This window comes from Salvelinus alpinus, chromosome 34, assembly GCF_045679555.1.
Source record: "Salvelinus alpinus chromosome 34, SLU_Salpinus.1, whole genome shotgun sequence".
Lineage (NCBI taxonomy): Eukaryota > Metazoa > Chordata > Actinopteri > Salmoniformes > Salmonidae > Salvelinus > Salvelinus alpinus.
Genome location: NC_092119.1, coordinates 17413383 through 17435882, shown reverse-complemented (window position 1 = coordinate 17435882; position 22500 = coordinate 17413383). Strand labels below are relative to the sequence as shown.

Sequence of the window (22500 nt, the reverse complement as noted above, 5' to 3'; positions counted from 1 at the left end):
GAGAGAGAGAGACAGGGTAATATGGAGGAGGGAGAGAGAGAGAGACAGGGGACTATGGAGGAGGGAGAGAGAGAGAGACAGGGGAATATGAAGGAGGGAGAGAGAGAGACAGGGGAACATGGAGGAGGGAGAGAGAGAGAGACAGGGGAATATGGAGGAGGGAGAGAGAGAGACAGGGGAATATGGAGGAGGGAGAGAGAGAGAGACAGGGGACTATGGAGGAGGGAGAGAGAGACAGGGGAATATGGAGGAGGGAGAGAGAGAGAGGGGAGGGAGGGAGAGAGAGAGGAAAAACTCCCTCTAGTGAAGTGCTTATTTTGATATCTAGATAGACAGTGAGTGTGTTTCTCCCCTCTCCTCCCTCTCTCTCTCCATCTAAAATTAATCTCCTCCAGCGAGTGGCCCTCCACTTGTCATCTCCCATAATGCACGCTTCTATGGCTTCTCATGAACACGCACAAAAGCAGGTAGCTAACGACACACACACACACACAAGCACAACCCCAGAATAGGCTCCAAGCCATCTGCTGTTGCCATGGTGAGCCCATGTGTTGCCTTGACGATGGCGTATTTCGCGTGCTAATGGCCCGTCCTTTTTGCCAGGTAACAAATCGCTGCGGTGATGCAACCGCACCTGTCTCTCCCTTGGTTATGCGTTGCCATGGAGGTGTCACTGTTGCCGTAGCAACGGCGGCTCTAATCACCCGGGAAGGGCAAACGCTCAGCAGAGAACCTCAGCCAGACCAGCTGTTCAGTACGGAGCGGAGAGAGAGGGGGAGAGGGGGCGAGAGAGAGAAGGAGAGAGAGAGAAGGAGAGAGAGAGAAGGAGAGAGAGAGAGGGAGAGAGATAGAGAGAGAGAGAGAGAGAGAGAGAGAGAGAGAGAGAGAGAGAGAGAGAGAGAGAGAGGAGAGAGAGAGCGAGAGAAAGAGAGAGAGAGAGAGAGAGAGAGGAATCTAGCCCTGTCTGTGCCCGCATGAAGTGGCAGTACAGAGGGGCCTCTCGCTTTCTTTCTTTCTCGTTTCATCTCTCCCTCTCTGTTATTATTTTTCTCCATTTCAGTCAATGCTGGCATGCTCTAAACCTGCTGTACTAACTGTCCTTGAAAACACACACACTATAAACACAAGGAATTTAAAAACTGTTTTGTGTGTGTTTGTGTGAGCGCGCATGCTTGCGTGTGCATGTGTTTGTGTCAGCGTGTTTGTGTGCATGCATGTGCGTGCATCAGTGTGTGTGTGTGTTTGTGTCAGCATGTGTGTGTATGAGCGTGCTGAGTAAAAGGCAGCTATAAAAAGCAGCATTCTGCTCCAAGCCCCAGTGGCCAAATAAACACTTTATTACAGCCTCTACCACAGAGACATACCATCTGGACAGGGGGGGAGGGAGGGAGGGAGGGAGGGATGGAGGGAGGGAGGGAAGGAAAGGGGGAGGGAAAGGGGGAGGGATGGAGGGAGGGAGGAGGGAGGGAGAGTTGGAAGGGGGAGGGAAAGTTGGAAAGAAACATGGAGGGAAAGAGATAGGGGAAAGGAGAGAGATAGAAACATCATGACATCATGACATCATGCAAGACTCAAATAAAGTGAAACTCAAACTATCTCTAGCTCCTCGTATTGCTCTCCTCTTCTTCCCCCTCCCCTCTCTCTCCTCCTCCTCCCCTATCTCCTCATCCTCCTCCTCCCCCCTCTCCTCTTTCTCCCCTATCTCTCCTCTTCTTCCCCCTCCCCTCTCTCTCCTCTTCCTCCCCTATCTCTCCTCTTCTTCCTCCTCCTCCCCTCTCTCTCCTCTTCCTCCCTCTCTCTCATTTTCCTCCCCCTCTCTCCTCTTCCTCCTCCTCCTCCTCCCCTCTCTCCTCTTCTTCCCCCCTCTCTCCTCTTCCTCCTCCTCCTCTCTCTCTTCTTCTTCCTCCCTTCTCTCTCCTCTTCTTCCTCCTCTCTCTCCTCTTCCTCCTCCTCCCCTCTCTCTCCTCTTCCTCCTCCTCCTCTCTCCTCTCTCCCCTCCTCTCCTCCTCCTCCTCCTCTCTGCTCTTCCTCCTCATCCTCCCCTCTCTCTCCCTCTCTCTTTGTCTCCCTCTCTCTCTGTCTCTCTCTCCCTCTCTCTCTCTCTCTCTCTCTCTCCCTCTCTCTCTCTCTCTGTCTCTCTTTCTCTCTCTGTCTCTCTCTCTCTCTCTCTCCCTCTCTCTCTGTCTCTCTCTCTCTCTGTCTCTCTCTGTCTCTCTTTCTCTCTCTCTCGTGTGGCCTGGTGTGGCAGCGGTGTTAACCAGCCCACAGAAGGGTGTCATGTGAGGGAAGGAGAGACCAGGCAGGGGGTCGACATGTGGGGGTGGATCACTAGTTACTCCTCTGTTTGTATTTTACCTTTGATATGCCTGGGGTGAGGTCTTTATGTATCTGATGGAAATACATTTGTATGGTCATGCTTATTGGTCTGTAGGTTAATTTACATATTTTAGTGTAATTAAATTGGCACGTGTGTACAGTATATTGGTTAAGTATCATATTTATCACATGCGTACAGATACAGAGGCTTTGAGCGAAAACATCTGTCAGACAGTGAGAGCTACTGCTACATCATCTCAAACGATAACGGATGACTGCGTCGGTAACAGAAGGCAGGCTTCATCGTCGGTAACAGAAGGCAGGCTTCATTGTCGGTAACAGAAGGCATGCTTCATCACCGCTAACAGAAGGCAGGCTTCATCATCAGTAACAGAAGGCAGGTTTCATCATCAGTAACAGAAGGCAGGCTTCATCATCAGTAACAGAAAGCAGGCTTCATCATCAGTAACGGAAGGCAGGCTTCATCATCAGTAACAGAAGGCAGGCTTCATCATCAGTAACAGAAGGCAGGCTTCATCAGCGGTAACAGAAGGCAGGCTTCATCAGCGGTAACAGAAGGCATGCTTCATCATCAGTAACAGAAGGCAGGCTTCATCATCAGTAACGGAGGCCAGGCTTCATCATCAGTAACGGAAGCCAGGCTTCATCATCAGTAACGGAAGGCAGGCTTCATCATCAGTAACGGAAGGCAGGCTTCATCATCAGTAACGGAAGGCAGGCTTCATCATCAGTAACAGAAGGCAGGCTTCATCAGTGGTAACAGAAGGCAGGCTTCATCATCAGTAACAGAAGGCAGGCTTCATCATCAGTAACAGAAGGCAGGCTTCATCATCAGTAACGGAAGCCAGGCTTCATCAGCGGTAACAGAAGGCAGGCTTCATCATCAGTAACGGAAGGCAGACTTCATCATCAGTAACAGAAGGCAGGCTTCATCATCAGTAACGGAAGCCAGGCTTCATCATCAGTAACAGAAGGCAGGCTTCATCATCAGTAACAGAAGGCAGACTTCATCATCAGTAACAGAAGGCAGGCTTCATCAGCGGTAACAGATGGCAGGCTTCATCAGAGCGTCACACACCACTTTGCAATGAGCTGGAGGCAGTATACATTTTGAAAACATATAGTAATTATTTATTTTTTTGAACATTTTACTACATAATAAGAGGCATGTTTTACATTGCTTCAAAGTAGCCTAGGCAAAACCAGACCATATCTGTGGAGACAATTATTTTAGGTCAACGTTCTTTCACTGTCCTGTAGCCAAAGGCATAATCCTAGTCATGTTAGGAACACCATCCTAGATATATTAACAACCACCATCATAGTCATATTAACCACCACCATCCTAGTCATATTAACAACCACCATCCTAGTCATATTAACAACCACCATCTTAGTCATATTAACAACCACCATCCTAGTCATATTAATTAACAACCACCATCCTAGTCATATTAACAACCACCATCCTAGTCATATTAACCACCACCATCCTAGTCATATTAACAACCACCATCCTAGTCATATTAACAACCACCATCCTAGTCATATTAACCACCACCATCCTAGTCATATTAACAACCACCATCCTAGTCATATTAACAACCACCATCCTAGTCATATTAACCACCACCATCCTAGTCATATTAACAACCACCATCTTAGTCATATTAACAACCACCATCCTAGTCATATTAACAACCACCATCCTAGTCATATTAACAACCACCATCCTAGATATATTAACAACCACCATCCTAGTCATATTAACAACCACCATCCTAGTTATATTAACAACCACCATCCTAGTCATATTAACAACCATCCTAATCATATTAACAACCACCATCCTAGTCATATTAACAACCACCATCCTAGTCATATTAACAACCATCCTAATCATATTAACAACCACCATCCTAGTCATATTAACAACCATCCTAATCATATTAACAACCACCATCCTAATCATATTAACAACCACCATCCTAGTCATGTTAACAACCACCATCCTAGTCATATTAACCACTACCATCCTAGTCATGTTAACAACCACCATCCTAGTCATATTAACAACCACCATCCTAGTCATGTTAACAACCGCCATCCTAGTTATATTAACAACCACCATCCTAGTTATATTAACAACCACCATCCTAGTCATATTAACCACTACCATCCTAGTCATGTTAACAACCGCCATCCTAGTTATATTAACAACCACCATCCTAGTCATATTAACAACTACCATCCTAGTCATATTAACAACCACATCCTAGATATATTAACAACCGCCATCCTAGTCATATTAACAACCACCATCCTAGTCATATTAACAACCACCATCCTAGTCATATTAACAACCACCATCCTAGTCATATTAACAACCACCATCCTAGTCATATTAACAACCACCATCCTAGTCATATTAATTAACAACCACCATCCTAGTCATATTAACAACCACCATCCTAGTCATATTAACAACCACCATCCTAGTCATATTAACAACCACCATCCTAGTCATATTAACAACCACCATCCTAGTCATATTAACAACCACCATCCTAGTCATATTAACAACCACCATCCTAGTCATATTAACAACCACCATCCTAGTCATATTAACAACCACCATCCTAGTCATATTAATTAACAACCACCATCCTAGTCATATTAACAACCACCATCCTAGTCATATTAATTAACAACCACCATCCTAGTCATATTAACAACCACCATCCTAGTCATATTAATTAACAACCACCATCCTAGTCATATTAACAACCACCATCCTAGTCATATTAACAACCACCATCCTAGTCATATTAACAACCGCCATCCTAGTCATATTAACAACCACCATCCTAGTCATATTAACAACCACCATCCTAGTCATATTAACAACCACCATCCTAGTCATATTAACAACCACCATCCTAGTCATATTAACAACTACCATCCTAGTCATATTAACAACCACCATCCTAGTCATATTAACAACCACCATCCTAGTCATATTAACAACCACCATCCTAGTCATATTAACAACCACCATCCTAGTCATATTAACAACCACCATCCTAGTCATATTAACAACCACCATCCTAGTCATATTAACAACCACCATCCTAGTCATATTAACAACCACCATCCTAGTCATATTAACAACCACCATCCTAGTCATATTAACAACCACCATCCTAGTCATATTAACAACCACCATCCTAGTCATATTAACAACCACCATCCTAGTCATATTAACAACCACCATCCTAGTCATATTAACAACCACCATCCTAGTCATATTAACAACCACCATCCTAGTCATATTAACAACCACCATCCTAGTCATATTAACAACCACCATCCTAGTCATATTAACAACCACCATCCTAGTCATATTAACAACCACCATCCTAGTCATATTAACAACCACCATCCTAGTCATATTAACAACCACCATCCTAGTCATATTAACAACCACCATCCTAGTCATATTAACAACCACCATCCTAGTCATATTAACAACCACCATCCTAGTCATATTAACAACCACCATCCTAGTCATATTAACAACCACCATCCTAGTCATATTAACAACCACCATCCTAGTCATATTAACAACCACCATCCTAGTCATATTAACAACTACCATCCTAGTCATATTAACAACCACCATCCTAGTCATATTAACAACCGCCATCCTAGTCATATTAACAGCCACCATCCTAGTCATATTAACAACCACCATCCTAGTCATATTAACAACCACCATCCTAGTCATATTAACAACCACCATCCTAGTCATATTAACAACCACCATCCTAGTCATATTAACAACCACCATCCTAGTCATATTAACAACCACCATCCTAGTCATATTAACAACCACCATCCTAGTCATATTAACAACCACCATCCTAGTCATATTAACAACCACCATCCTAGTCATATTAACAACCCATCCTAATCATATTAACAACCACCATCCTAGTCATATTAACAACCACCATCCTAGTCATATTAACAACCACCATCCTAGTCATATTAACAACCACCATCCTAGTCATATTAACAACCCATCCTAGTCATATTAACAACCACCATCCTAGTCATATTAACAACCACCATCCTAGTCATGTTAACAACCACCATCCTAGTCATATTAACCACTACCATCCTAGTCATGTTAACAACCACCATCCTAGTCATATTAACAACCACCATCCTAGTCATATTAACAACCACCATCCTAGTCATATTAACAACCACCATCCTAGTCATATTAACAACCACCATCCTAGTCATATTAACAACCACCATCCTAGTCATATTAACAACCACCATCCTAGTCATATTAACAACCACCATCCTAGTCATATTAACAACCACCATCCTAGTCATATTAACAACCACCATCCTAGTCATATTAACAACCACCATCCTAGTTATATTAACAACCACCATCCTAGTCATATTAACAACCACCATCCTAGTCATATTAACAACCACCATCCTAGTCATATTAACAACCACCATCCTAGTTATATTAACAACTACCATCCTAGTTATATTAACAACCACCATCCTAGTCATATTAACAACCACCATCCTAGTCATATTAACAACCACCATCCTAGTCATATTAACAACCACCATCCTAGTTATATTAACAACCACCATCCTAGTCATATTAACAACCACCATCCTAGTCATATTAACAACCACCATCCTAGTCATATTAACAACTACCATCCTAGTCATATTAACAACCATCCTAATCATATTAACAACCACCATCCTAGTCATATTAACAACCACCATCCTAGTCATATTAACAACTACCATCCTAGTCATATTAACAACTACCATCCTAATCATATTAACAACCACCATCCTAGTCATGTTAACAACTACCATCCTAGTTATATTAACAACCACCATCCTAGTCATATTAACAACCACCATCCTAGTCATATTAACAACCACCATCCTAGTCATATTAACAACTACCATCCTAGTCATATTAACAACCATCCTAATCATATTAACAACCACCATCCTAGTCATATTAACAACCACCATCCTAGTCATATTAACAACTACCATCCTAGTCATATTAACAACTACCATCCTAATCATATTAACAACCACCATCCTAGTTATATTAACAACCACCATCCTAGTCATATTAACAACCACCATCCTAGTCATATTAACAACCACCATCCTAGTCATATTAACAACCACCATCCTAGTCATATTAACAACCACCATCCTAGATATATTAACAACCACCATCCTAGTCATATTAACAACCACCATCCTAGTCATATTAACAACCACCATCCTAGATATATTAACAACCGCCATCCTAGTCATATTAACAACCACCATCCTAATCATATTAACAACCACCATCCTAGTCATATTAACAACCACCATCCTAGTCATATTAACAACCACCATCCTAGTCATATTAACAACCACCATCCTAATCATATTAACAACCACCATCCTAGTCATATTAACAACTACCATCCTAGTCATATTAACCACCACCATCCTAGTCATATTAACAACCACCATCCTAGTCATATTAACAACCACCATCCTAGTCATATTAACAACCACCATCCTAGTCATATTAACAACCACCATCCTAGTCATATTAACAACCACCATCCTAGTCATATTAACAACCACCATCCTAGTCATATTAACAACCACCATCCTAGTCATATTAACAACCACCATCCTAGTCATATTAACAACCACCATCCTAGTCATATTAACAACCACCATCCTAGTCATATTAACAACCACCATCCTAGTCATATTAACAACCACCATCCTAGTCATATTAACAACCACCATCCTAGTCATATTAACAACCACCATCCTAGTCATATTAACAACCACCATCCTAGTCATATTAACAACCACCATCCTAGTCATATTAACAACCACCATCCTAGTCATATTAACAACCACCATCCTAGTCATATTAACAACCACCATCCTAGTCATATTAACAACCACCATCCTAGTCATATTAACAACCACCATCCTAGTCATATTAACAACCACCATCCTAGTCATATTAACAACCACCATCCTAGTCATATTAACAACCACCATCCTAGTCATATTAACAACCACCATCCTAGTCATATTAACAACCACCATCCTAGTCATATTAACAACCACCATCCTAGTCATATTAACAACCACCATCCTAGTCATATTAACAACCACCATCCTAGTCATATTAACAACCACCATCCTAGTCATATTAACAACCACCATCCTAGTCATATTAACAACCACCATCCTAGTCATATTAACAACCACCATCCTAGTCATATTAACAACCACCATCCTAGTCATATTAACAACCACCATCCTAGTCATATTAACAACCACCATCCTAGTCATATTAACAACCACCATCCTAGTCATATTAACAACCACCATCCTAGTCATATTAACAACCACCATCCTAGTCATATTAACAACCACCATCCTAGTCATATTAACAACCACCATCCTAGTCATATTAACAACCACCATCCTAGTCATATTAACAACCACCATCCTAGTCATATTAACAACCACCATCCTAGTCATATTAACAACCACCATCCTAGTCATATTAACAACCACCATCCTAGTCATATTAACAACCACCATCCTAGTCATATTAACAACCACCATCCTAGTCATATTAACAACCACCATCCTAGTCATATTAACAACCACCATCCTAGTCATATTAACAACCACCATCCTAGTCATATTAACAACCACCATCCTAGTCATATTAACAACCACCATCCTAGTCATATTAACAACCACCATCCTAGTCATATTAACAACCACCATCCTAGTCATATTAACAACCACCATCCTAGTCATATTAACAACCACCATCCTAGTCATATTAACAACCACCATCCTAGTCATATTAACAACCACCATCCTAGTCATATTAACAACCACCATCCTAGTCATATTAACAACCACCATCCTAGTCATATTAACAACCACCATCCTAGTCATATTAACAACCACCATCCTAGTCATATTAACAACCACCATCCTAGTCATATTAACAACCACCATCCTAGTCATATTAACAACACCACCATCCTAGATCATATTAACAACCACCATCCTAGTCATATTAACAACCACCATCCTAGTCATATTAACAACCACCATCCTAGTCATATTAACAACCACCATCCTAGTCATATTAACAACCACCATCCTAGTCATATTAACAACCACCATCCTAGTCATATTAACAACCACCATCCTAGTCATATTAACAACCACCATCCTAGTCATATTAACAACCACCATCCTAGTCATATTAACAACCACCATCCTAGTCATATTAACAACCACCATCCTAGTCATATTAACAACCACCATCCATAGTCATATTAACAACCACCATCCTAGTCATATTAACAACCACCATCCTAGTCATATTAACAACCACCATCCTAGTCATATTAACAACCACCATCCTAGTCATATTAACAACCACCATCCTAGTTATATTAACAACCATCATCCTAGTTATATTAACAACCACCATCCTAGTCATATTAACAACCACCATCCTAGTCATATTAACAACCACCATCCTAGTCATATTAACAACCACCATCCTAGTCATATTAACAACCACCATCCTAGTCATATTAACAACCACCATCCTAGTCATATTAACAACCACCATCCTAGTCATATTAACAACCACCATCCTAGTCATATTAACAACCACCATCCTAGTAGTCATATTAACAACCACCATCCTAGTCATATTAACAACCATCATCCTAGTCATATTAACAACTCATGCTTGTTGTTGCATATTAGATCTCTGTCACATGAAACCGCTGAATGTGGTGTGTGCTTTTGACAACTGTGTTTTCCTGCTAAATGCATTGGAATTAACATTATCGTGTAGCCTACTGCCTTGTTCAGCCTACTGCATTGTGTAGCTACTGCCTTGTGTAGCCTACTGCCTTGTGTAGCCTACTGCCTTGTCCCCATCGCTGCGTTAATAATGTAAATAAATAATAGTGTATCAACATTATAAAGCTAAACGTTCTGACGTGATGCATCAGATTCATAGGTTTTTAACATGTTTTTATGTATCTTATGTCTACTGGTTGTATGAAGATGGGCTCTATCGTCCCACAACTGTCCCAGAGTCTGATTGGGTTATTTCTTTCTCGACAAGCTGACCAATAGGATAGGTCAACGTTTCTGCTAAGGGGGACAGTAGACTGACATGGGCTAGTGATACTGCTGTTTGTTACTCGTCTTGTTGGCTGAGGAAAAATACATGTGGACAGTAACATCTTCATAGTGTGCATCAGAATTAGATTTTTTTTAAAGGACAGCACATCACTGCATCATCGCCTTGCATGTTCTGTTAATATGAATTACCATGATCGAAATGGGATTTCTGTCATTCTGAGCATTGTGGGTAGACGCCCTAATCAGGTAACCTACCACATGCTGGTCAAATGTCAGGTTCCACAGTTTCCTAACTGAAACCCTGGTGTGTGTGTGAGTACGCATGTGTGTGTGTGCGTGTGTGTGTGTGTGTGTGTGTGTGTGTGTGTGTGTGTGTGTGTGTGTGTGTGTGTGTGTGTGTGTGTGTGTGTGTGTGTGTGTGTGTGTGTGTGTGTGTGTGTGTGTGTGTGTGTGTGTGTTTGCGAGCGTGCATAAGTGTGTGAGTGTGTCTTACCTCTGATATGCCTGAGGAGAGGTGGGTGGCGTTGAGAAGACCTGGGTGTGAGGATGGTAAGGTGTCTTTTTCAAAGCCTGAATCAAATTCTGCCTGTACTCAGGATCTATACACCATAAGGACCCCTTCCCAATGCTCTGTAGAGAGAGAGAGAGAGAGAGAGAGAGAGAGAGAGAGAGAGAGAGAGAGACAGAGACAGAGACAGAGAGAGAGAGAGAGAGAGAGAGAGAGAGAGAGAGAGAGAGAGAGAGAGCAATAGTGGAGTCAACAGCTGTTTTTACAGATTCACAATAACAAGACTAGCCATTGGCTATTGTGAGGTCAGTAAATGTGTTTACTTGCATATTATTGAATAGTAGAAGAGAACACAGCGAGACAGTCCGACAGACACTTAACGGAGACCGCACACCCTTTCTTTCCCTCCCTATACAGAAAACGCATGCACTATAATATATGTAAATACATTTGGGGGAAATCAAAATATATTTACATATTTATGAAATATATAACTTGAGCACAACATAGAATATTTATGTAAATATATTTCAAAATATATGTTAATTACATATATTTTTGCACCACATGTATCATGCTGAATTGTAATGTTGAGTCTATTGACCTCTTGGTATTGGATTCCCAAAGTGGGGTTTGCATGCAAAATGAGGCTGCTATTAAGGATGCCTGCCTCTTATGAAACAAATAAGATTAGCTATGTTATTTTTTTTTTAAAGAGACAGATAAACCTAGAACATATTTCTCCTGAACTGTCAATCACAATTTGAAATGTTCCCGCGCCTCGCACCCCAGCCCACCTCCAACTGACGCAGCAGTCATTGACATTTTGAATGTTGTTCAGATGAAGATCAGCTCTCAGTGCCAAACATCTTCCTAATGGATAATGGCATATTTTTTTTTAAATTATATAATCATAACATTGATTTAAAATATGTTTTTCATCAGGTGGGTGACAGAAGAAGAAGATATTTTCTTCAACTGCCTTCAAGCAAGTGTTTTCACCGGGCTAACCAACACAGCTAGTTAACTAGCTAGCTTCTTTAGCTTGCCATTGCAACATGCAATGTGACTGACCATGGTAAGAATTGCTTTGGATTTTAAAGCTCTGAGTTAATATGACATGTACAGTGCATTCGGAAAGTATTCAGACCCCTTCACGTGTTCCACATTTAGTTATGTTACAGTCTTATTCTAAAATCAATTAAATGAAACAAAATCTTCATCAATCTACACATAATAACCCATAATGACAAAGTGAAAACAGGTTTTTAGAAATGTTTAGCATATTTATTACAAATAAAAAACATAAATACCGTATTTACATAAGTATTCAGACCCTTTACTCAGTACTTTGTTGAAGCACCTTTGGCAGCAATTACAGCCTAGAGTCTTCTTGGGTATGACACAACAAGCTTGCCACAACTGTATTTGGGGAGTTTATCCCATTCTTCTCTGCAGATCCTCTCAAGCTCTGTCCGGTTGGATGGGGAGCGTCGCTGCACAGCTATTTTCAGGTCTCTCCAGAGATGTTCGATCATGTTCAAGTCCGGGCTCTGGCTGGGCCACTCCAAGGACATTCAGACACTTGTCCCGAAGGTGAACCGTCATCCCAGTCTGAGGTCCTGAGCGCTCTGGGACAGGTTTTCATCAAGGATCTCTCTGTACTTTTCTCTGTTTATCTTTCCCTTGATCCTGACTAGTCTCCCAGTCCCTGCCGCTGAAAAACATGCACACAGCATGATGCTGCCACCACCATGCTTCACCGTAGGAATTTTATTGCCCAGGTGATGAGCGGTGCCTGGTTTCCTCCAGACGTGATGCTTGGCATTCATGTAGAATGTTCAATCTGATTCAGAAAAAAATATTGTAATCGCTGTTCTGCAACATATGCTACATATATTAATAATATATTAATAACATATATTCTGCAACCAACTGAAGAATTTACTGTGATAGAGCTAAAGGATAATGTTTGTTTTTTTAAATGTTGTTTTATGTTTAAAATCTATAAAAACATGCCAAAATGCTAACGAAATTAACCCTGGAGCATTATATAGTGCTATAAAAGAGCACAAAAAGAAGTTTGGAGATGTGTATTACATATTTGAATAATCTAATGTTAGAATTAAACAATCAAGGCCTTTAAACACTTGTTGAGATTGTCCCGTTTTTTCAAGAATCCCTGGGCTCTAAATCAGCAACATTTTCTCTCAACATAACGACAAAACTTGTAAAAGATAATGAGATTATCCAAAGAAAAAATCTCTCTGCCCCATGGGGGGCTTGTTCGAACCTTGCAGGATGGTCCAATATATACAGTTGAAGTCTGACGTTTACATACACCTCAGCCAAATACATTTAAACTCCGTTTTTCACAATTCCTGACATTTAATCCTAGTAAAAATTCCCTCTTTTAGGTCAGTTAGGATCACCACTTTATTTTAAGAATGTGAAATGTCAGAATAATAGTAGAGAGAATGATTGATTTCATCTTTTATTTCTTTCATCACATTCCCAGTGGGTCAGAAGTTTACATACACTCAATTAGTATTTGGTACTTGCCAAAACTATAGTTTGTTATTAAGTGCATCGACGAAGTCATCTCCACAGTGACCGTACGTCCATATCCCAATCAGAAGCCACGGATTACAGGGAACATCCGCACTGAGCCACTTTCAAGGTGCGCGACACTAAGGAGACGCTTCTAAGAAATCCCGCTACAACGTCTGACGAACCATCAAACAGGCAAAGTGGCAATACAAGACAAAGATTGAATCCTACTATACCGGCTTTGACACTCGTCGGATGTGACAGGACTTGCAAACTATCACAGATTACAAAAGGAAACCCAGCCATGAGCTGCCCAGTGACACAAGCCTGCCAAGCAAGCTAAATGCCTTCTATGCTCACTTCGAGGCAAGCGACACTGAACCATGTCTGAGAGCACCAGCTGTTCCGGATGACTGTATGATCACGCTCTCCATAGCCAATGTGAGTAAGACCTTTAACAAGATATTTGTGGAGTGGTTGAAAAAAAAGTTTTAATAACTCCAACCTAAGTGTATGTAAACTTCTGACTTCAACTGTAGCTCTAAACTGTATAGAGTGTACAGAGTTTTAAAAAACAAGCAGTGATGCAGCCAGTCAAAGTGCTCTCAATGGTGCAGCTGTAGAACTTTTTGAGGAGCTGAGAGCCCATGCCAAATCTTTTTAGCTTCCTGAGGGATAAGAGGCGTTGTCTTGCCCTCTTCACGACTGTGCTGATGTATGTGGACCACGATATTTCCTTAGTGATGTGGACACAGAGGAACTTGAAGCTCTCAACCTATTCCACAACAGCCTTGTCGATGCGGATGGGGACGAGCTCGGCCCTCTGTTTCCTCTAGTCCACGATCAGCTCCTTTTGTCTTGCTGACGTCGCTGAAGTGTTTTACGGTCCCTATACGATATTGTCAGCAGTTTGCTACAGGGAGATTCATTATAACAGTGGTGTGTGGTATGGTGTCCTGTCAGAAAAGGATCTGTGTTCTAGTTGGTTCAATAGGCATGATCTTAGGTTCAGTGATATCTGACGGCCGCCGGGACCACAGTGACACAGCCCTGTGTGTGTCTGTGTGTGTGTGTGTGTGTTTGAGCATGTATGTGTGTGTGTGCGCGCGCGTGTGTGTCTGTGTGTGTGTGAGCGTGTGTGTGTTTGAGCGTGTGTGTGTGTGTGTGTGTGTGTGTGTGTGTGTGTGTGTGTGTGTGTGTGTGTGTGTGTGTGTGTGTGTGTGTGTGTGTGTGTGTGTGTGTGCTTGTTGCCTGCGTGCGTGCGTGCGAGAGAGAGAAATTGAAAAAAGATAGATTGTGATAGAAAAAGAGTGTGTGCACCGAGGTGAGTGTGAGCGCCTCGCCCCTGTCAACTGGAGCGTCCAGTCTGCACAGAGGAACTGTTGCGATATCAGGTGCTGAACACAGAGATCTACCCTATTGATGTGTTAGAGAGGCTAACAGGCAGCGCTAGGTGGCTAACTGCTAATATTTCCTCCGCTCTCTAGGCTCCAGGGCTACAGAGAAGTGCCGTACTCTGGCTGACTCTGTAAAAATAAGACATTTCACTGCTCCTAGCCAGTGTATCTTCCATTTGAAAGGTAAAGGATTTGTACCACCACTAGCTAGGTAAACACTAGGATTGTACCACCGCTAGCTAGGTAAACACTAGGATTGTACCACCGCTAGCTAGGTAAACACTAGGATTGTACCACTGCTAGCTAGGTAAACACTAGGGTTGTACCACCGCTAGCTAGGTAAACACTAGGATTGTACCACCACTAGCTAGGTAAACACTAGGATTGTACCACCGCTAGCTAGGTAAACACTAGGATTATACCACCACTAGCTAGGTAAACACTAGGATTGTACCACCGCTAGCTAGGTAAACACTAGGATTGTATCACCGCTAGCTAGGTAAACACTAGGATTGTACCACCGCTAGCTAGGTAAACACTAGGATTGTATCACCACTAGCTAGGTAAACACTAGGATTGTATCACCACTAGCTAGGTAAACACTAGGATTGTACCACCACTAGCTAGGTAAACACTAGGATTGTACCACCACTAGCTAGGTAAACACTAGGATTGTACCACCACTAGCTAGGTAAACACTAGGATTGTACCACCACTAGCTAGGTAAACACTAGGATTATGTTTGATATGATGTTCATTCCCTGACCACAGCTGGATTCACTGAGTGGACAAAACATTAAGTACACCTGCTCTTTCCATGACATAGATAGACTGACCAGGTGAATCCAGGTGAAAGCTATGGTCCCTTATTGTAACTTGTTAAATTCACTTCAATCAGTGTAGATGAAGGGGAGGAGACAGGTTAGAGAATGATTTTTATGCCTTGAGACAATTGAGACGTGGATTGTGTATGTGTATCATTCAGAGGGTGAATGGGCAAGACAAAATATGTAAGTGCCTTTGAGCAGGGTATGGTAGTAGGTACCAGGTGCACCGGTTTGAGTCAAGAACTGCAACGCTGCTGGGTTTTTCACGCTCAACAGTTTCCCGTGTCTCTCTTTCTCCTCTCTCTCTCTCTCTCTCTCTCTCTCTCTCTCTCTCTCTCTCTCACTGAAATTCAAATGGCTTTATTGGCATGGAAAGTGTTACCACATACATCGCCAAAGCAAACATATAGACACATATCAAACATATAGACATACAGAGCCTTCAGAAAGTATTCACACTCCTTGACATTTTCCACATTTTCTTTGAACTGCCTGAATACAATAATGTGTTATATTGTACGTTTGATGCTTGTGTATGCACTTACGTTGTTAGCTTCACGGTTGTTTGTTGTTTTGTTTAGTTAGTAAGTGTTTAGTTCGTGTTTCATCTTCGTCTAATAAAAGAAGATGTATTTTTCTCACGCTGCGCCTTGGTCCACTCTTTCACCCATAGACGACCGTGACAACCTAACTGAGTTACCAGAGAGGAAGGAAACCACTCAGGGATTTCACCATAAGGCCAATGGTAACTTTAAAACAGTTAGAGAGTTTAATGGCTGTGATAGGCGAAAACTGAGGATGGATCAACAACATAGTAGTTATACTCCACAATACTAACCTAAATGACAGAGTGAAAAGGAGGAAGTACAGAATAAACATATTACAAATCATGCAAAACATGTGGCAAAGCAATTAACTTTTTGTCCTGAATACAAAGTGTTATATTTGGGCAAATCCAATACAACACATTACGGAGTACCACTCTCCATATTTTCAAGCATAGTGGTGGCTGCATCATGTTATGGGTATGCTTGTAATCGATAAGTACTGGGGAGTTTTTCAGGAAAAAAAAAGATATGGAATGGAGCTAAGCACAGGCAAAATCCTAGATGAAAACCTGCTTCAGTCTGCTTTCCACCAGAAACTGGGAGATGAATACACCTTTCAGCAGAACAATAACCTAAAACACAAGGCCAAATCTACACTGGAGTTGCTTATCAAGAAGACAGCGAATGTTCCTGAGTGGCCAAAGACCCATATACTACCTACCACTGTGACATGTATGCTCTCGTTGGCTGGCCCTCACTACATATCCGTCGCCAAACCCACTGGCTCCAGGTCATCTATAAGTCTTTGCTAGGTAAAGCCCCACCTTATCTCAGCTCACTGGTCACCATAGCAATACCCACCCGTAGCACACGCTCCAGCAGGTATATTGCACTGGTCATCCCCAAAGCCAACACTTTCTTTGGCCGCCTTTCCTTCCAGTTCTCTGCTGCCAATAACAAATGCAAAAATCTCTAAAGCTGGAGTCTTATATCTCCCTCTCTAACTTTAAGCATCAGCACTGTACCTGTACACAGCCAATCTGTAAATAGCACACTCGACTACCTCTTCCCCATATTATTACTTACCCTCTTGCTCTTTTGCACCCCAGTATCTCTACTTGCACATCATCATCTGCACATCTATCACTCCAGTATTAATGCAAAATTGTAATTATTTCGCCTCTAGAGGCTATTTATTGCCTTACCTTCCTACTCTTCTACATTTGCACACACTGTACATAGATTTTTCTATTTTCCTTTTCTTCTGTGTTATTGATGGTACGTTTGTTTATGTGTAACTCTGTGTTGTTGTTTTTGTTGCACTGCTTTGCTTTATCTTGGCCAGGTCGCAGTTGTAAATGAGAACTTGTTCTCAACTGGCCTACCTGGTTAAATAAAGGTGAACAAATTAAAATAGAAATAAGGGCAACCATGGCATCAGTGACAGAGAGGGAGAAGCGTCCGTCCATGTATATGGGTAAGATAGTCTAGCTAGCCACATTTTTTGATTTTACATGTTTCTAATTTTGTCAGAAAGTTGTTTTCATTTGAAGTAAAGCATACTGTTAGCTAGCTAGCAACTTAGCTTGGGTGCTTCACTGCTGTCGTTAAGTCAGAATGCTCGAATCAACCCTACTCTTCGGCCAGAGCGTCCAGTGGTCGCTCCGAGAGTGAAACGCTCTGAATGTACGAACAGACAATCTGAGTTTATAAACGCCCAGAGCCCACTCTGGCACTCCTGATTGAATGTACACACCCGTAGTATAAACCAGCCTTTAGTCTTCAACTCTTTGGTTGTTTAGTACATGGCCTCACATGTGAATCCTTAAAGAGATGGGTGGGGCTAAGGCTTAAGAGGGTGTGAACGATGCTGAATAGGTGTAGACAAAGAAGAGGTCTCCAGTAGGTTTACCAAATATTCAAGGGGCATTCTCTCAAAAGTGAGGTGACAAGTTTATCAACTTTCAAAGCAGAATTACTTTCCCATTGTTCCTCAACTGTAGTGAATGATATACCATTTTCTAGCTCATAGTCTCTACTTTTATCCAATGTAAAGAAACACATTTTCTAATTTTACAACATAAGACCGAATCGAGACGGTCACTCCTTGAGTGACAGGGGGCGGGACTAGGTCTATGTGGAAAGTGGCATGGAGAGAGAGTGGAGAGAGATGACTCAAATAGTAAAGAATAAAAATGAACATTACATACAGCGTATCTCATTTAGCAAACCAAACATTCAAATACCGTTAAAGGACAAGTTAAAACCCAAACCGGTATACTTGTATTTAGTAGAATAAGGTATACCGCCCAGCACTAGAACATAGAGGACCTACAATAGAGAACAAGGGCAATCTAGACAAGTCACGCTCCAAGACAGCCTCTCTGCCTCGAAACAGGAGGATATGGGTGTATATGACATGTGTCTCTGACTACAAACACACACACACACACACACACACACACACACACACACACACACACACACACACACACACACACACACACACACACACACACACACACACACACACACACACACACACACACACACACACACACACACACACACACAGAAAAACTTCACTGTGGGGTCAATTCAACTGTCTCAACAGTTGAAAAATAAATTCAACAGTTGAAAAATAAATCAACTCAGAATGAAGACAGTGTAAAGCATTGAGATTCACTCCCGCATGCCAGGACAACACTTTGAGGTGTTCCCTTTGGGCCCCCGCTGCCAGGATCAACAGTGGAAATATCACTGAGATCTCCACTCTCACAAGCAATATGTAAACACATCTCCCCATATCTAATTCAACTGTCAGAATGGCACTCTTCTCCTCCCTCCCTGGTTGGATGAATGCAACTACTTGGCTCCCTTCCACCTCCCTCTCTCTCTCTTTCTGACAGCGCATTCATCCGATGATCAAGAGAACACAAATAATGGTGCTTACTGTGGGTATTCCCTGCTCTCCTTCTCTTTCTCCTCTCTCTCTCTCTCTCTTTCTCCTCTCTCTCTCTCTCTTTCTCCTCTCTCTCTCTCTCTCTCTTTCTCTCTTTCTCTCTCTCTCTTTCTCCTCTCTCTTTCTCTCTCTCTCTCTCTCTCTCTTTCTCTCTTTCTCTCTCTCTCTCTCCCCTCTCTGTCTTTCTCTCTCTCCCCCTCTCTGTCTCTCTCTCTCTCTCTCTCTCTCTCTCTCTCTCTCTCGCTCTCTCTCTGTCTTTCTGTCTTTTTGTCTTTCTGTCTTTCTGTCTTTCTGTCTTTCTGTCTTTCTGTCTTTCTGTCTTTCCCTCTCTCCCTCTCTGTCTTTCTCTCTCTCTCTCTCTCTCTCTCTCTCTCTCTCTCTCTCTCTCTCTCTCTCTCTCTCTCTCTCTCTCTCTCTCTCTCTCTCTCTCTCTCTCTCTCTCTCTCTCTCTCTCTCTCTCTCTCTCTCTCTCTCTCTCTCTCTCTCTCTCTCTCTCTCTCTCTCTCTCTCTCTCTCTCTCTCTCTCTCTCTCTCTCTCTCTCTAAATACAGTATATATATATATATATATATATATATATATATATAAAACGAGGTCTACAAACCACTGGAGTGAAGGGCTTTTCTAGTGTTCCATGAACTCACTGGCCTCTGAGTCACAACACACAGAGAACAGACAGGGATCTCTGAACTGTGTGTGTGTGTGCATGTGTGTGTGTGCACTTTGAGAAGGCTGACTGATTGCAGGGCATTGTTGTTGTGATGATGATGACGTATTGTAGTTAATGTTAGTGACCTTAATAGCTGTCAGTAGTTGTGTTGTAGTTAATGTTAGTGACCTTAATAGCTTAGAGTAGTTGTGTTGTAGTTATCAGTAGTGACCTGAATAGCTGTCAGTAGTTGTGTTGTAGTTATCGGTAGTGACCTGAATAGCTGTCAGTAGTTATCAGTAGTGACCTGAATAGCTTAGAGTAGTTGTGTTCTAGTTATCGGTAGTGACCTGAATAGCTGTCAGTAGTTGTGTTGTAGTTATCGGTAGTGACCTAAATAGCTGTCAGTAGTTGTGTTGTAGTTATCGGTAGTGACCTGAATAGCTGTCAGTAGCTGTGTTTATATCCCAGGACAAATTAGCTAGCAACAGCAAGCTAGCAAAATAAGACATATTAGCTAGCAAGTGGAAGCTAGCTAGCTAAATTGCCATAAATGTCGACCTGTCCCCAAATTAATGTAATTGGTTCAGAGTTTGTTTTGATATTTTAACCTGCGTGTCGTGATTGCGTTTAGTGAGGGGGACAAAATAAATGTACGCACGATGGCGCACGCGCACAACCGGTTTTGGGTTCCGTGTTAGGGGTAGGGGTTAGGGGTTAGGGTTAGGGGTAGGGGTTAGGGGTTAGGGGTAGGGGTTAGGGGTAGGGGCTAGGGGTAGGGGCTAGAGGCATATGGACGGGGATGGGGATGGAGCAGAGTGTGAGTCTGGAGGACAGGGGGCTGGAAGCAGAGAGACAGGGGGCTGGGAGCAGAGAGACAGGGGGCTGGGAGCAGAGAGACAGGGGGCTGGGAGCAGAGTGACAGGGGGCTGGGAGCAGAGAGACAGGGGGCTGGGAGCAGAGTGACAGGGGGCTGGGAGCAGAGAGACAGGGGGCTGGGAGCAGAGAGACAGGGGGCTGGGAGCAGAGAGACAGGGGGCTGGGAGCAGAGAGACAGGGGGCTGGGAGCAGAGCGACAGGGGGCTGGGAGCAGAGAGACAGGGGGCTGGGAGCAGAGAGACAGGGGGCTGGGAGCAGAGAGACAGGGGGCTGGGAGCAGAGAGACAGGGGGCTGGGAACAGAGAGACAGGGGGCTGGGAGCAGAGAGACAGGGGGCTGGGAGCAGAGAGACAGGGGGCTGGGAGCAGAGAGACAGGGGGCTGGGAGCAGAGAGACAGGGGGCTGGGAGCAGAGGGTCCATGGTGGGGACTGGGAGCAGAGGGTCCATGGTGGGGACTGGGAGCAGAGGGTCCATGGTGGGGACTGGGAGCAGAGGGTCCATGATGGGGACTGGGGGCAGAGGGTCCATGATGGGGACTGGGGGCAGAGGGTCCATGGTGGGGACTGGGGGCAGAGGGTCCATGATGGGGACTGGGGGCAGAGGGTCCATGATGGGGACTGGGGGCAGAGGGTCCATGGTGGGGACTGGGGGCAGAGCGAACACAGGGTCAACCTGCCTACCCTGACCTGCTGCTGAATTAGTAACATCAGAATAACCCCAATGACCTCTCTGATAATACGCCCACTATGAGAGAGAGGGAGTAGAGGCATAGAGAGAGAGTAGAGGAGTAAAGAGAGAGTAGAGGAGTAGAGAGAGAGTAGAGGAGTAGAGAGAGAGTAGAGGAGTAGAGAGAGTGTAGAGGAGTAGAGAGAGAGTAGAGGAGTAGAGAGGGAGTAGAGGAGTAGAGAGAGAGTAAAGGAGTAGAGAGAGAGTAGAGGAGTAGAGAGGGAGTAGAGGAGTAGAGAGGGAGTAGAGGAGTAGAGAGAGAGTAGAGGAGTAGAGAGAGAGTAGAGGAGTAGAGAGGGAGTAGAGGAGTAGAGAGAGAGTAGAGGAGTAGAGAGAGAGTAGAGGAGTAGAGAGGGAGTAGAGGAGTAGAGAGAGAGTAGAGGAGTAGAGAGGGAGTAGAGGAGTAGAGAGGGAGTAGAGGAGTAGAGAGGGAGTAGAGGAGTAGAGAGGGAGTAGAGGAGTAGAGAGAGAGTAGAGGAGTAGAGAGAGAGTAGAGGAGTAGAGAGAGAGTAGAGGAGTAGAGAGAGAGTAGAGGAGTAGAGAGAGAGTAGAGGAGTAGAGAGAGAGTAGAGGAGTAGAGAGAGAGTAGAGGAGTAGAGCGAGAGTAGAGGAGTAGAGAGAGAGTAGAGGAGTAGAGAGAAACAGAGAGAGATGGGGAAAGCAGGGGAGGGTGGAAGACGGAGGGGAGAGGGAGTAGAGGAGTAGAGAGAAACAGAGAGAGATGGGGAAAGCAGGGGAGGGTGGAAGGCGGAGGGGAGAGAGAGTAGAGGAGTAGAGAGAGAGTAGAGGAGTAGAGAGAAACAGAGAGAGATGGGGAAAGCAGGGGAGGGTGG

At 43.1% G+C, this 22500-nt stretch overlaps 1 protein-coding gene across 2 annotated transcripts in view; it reads right to left on the bottom strand.

Annotated features, from left to right (window-relative positions):
* Positions 1-22500, bottom strand: part of LOC139563705 (forkhead box protein N3-like) — a 119517-nt gene that overhangs the window by 19586 nt on the left and 77431 nt on the right. For both annotated transcript variants that reach the window (XM_071382570.1, XM_071382569.1), the window contains exon 3: positions 11114-11250. In XM_071382570.1, the coding sequence (XP_071238671.1) occupies positions 11114-11250 (137 nt within the window). The remainder of the gene's footprint in view (positions 1-11113; positions 11251-22500) is intronic.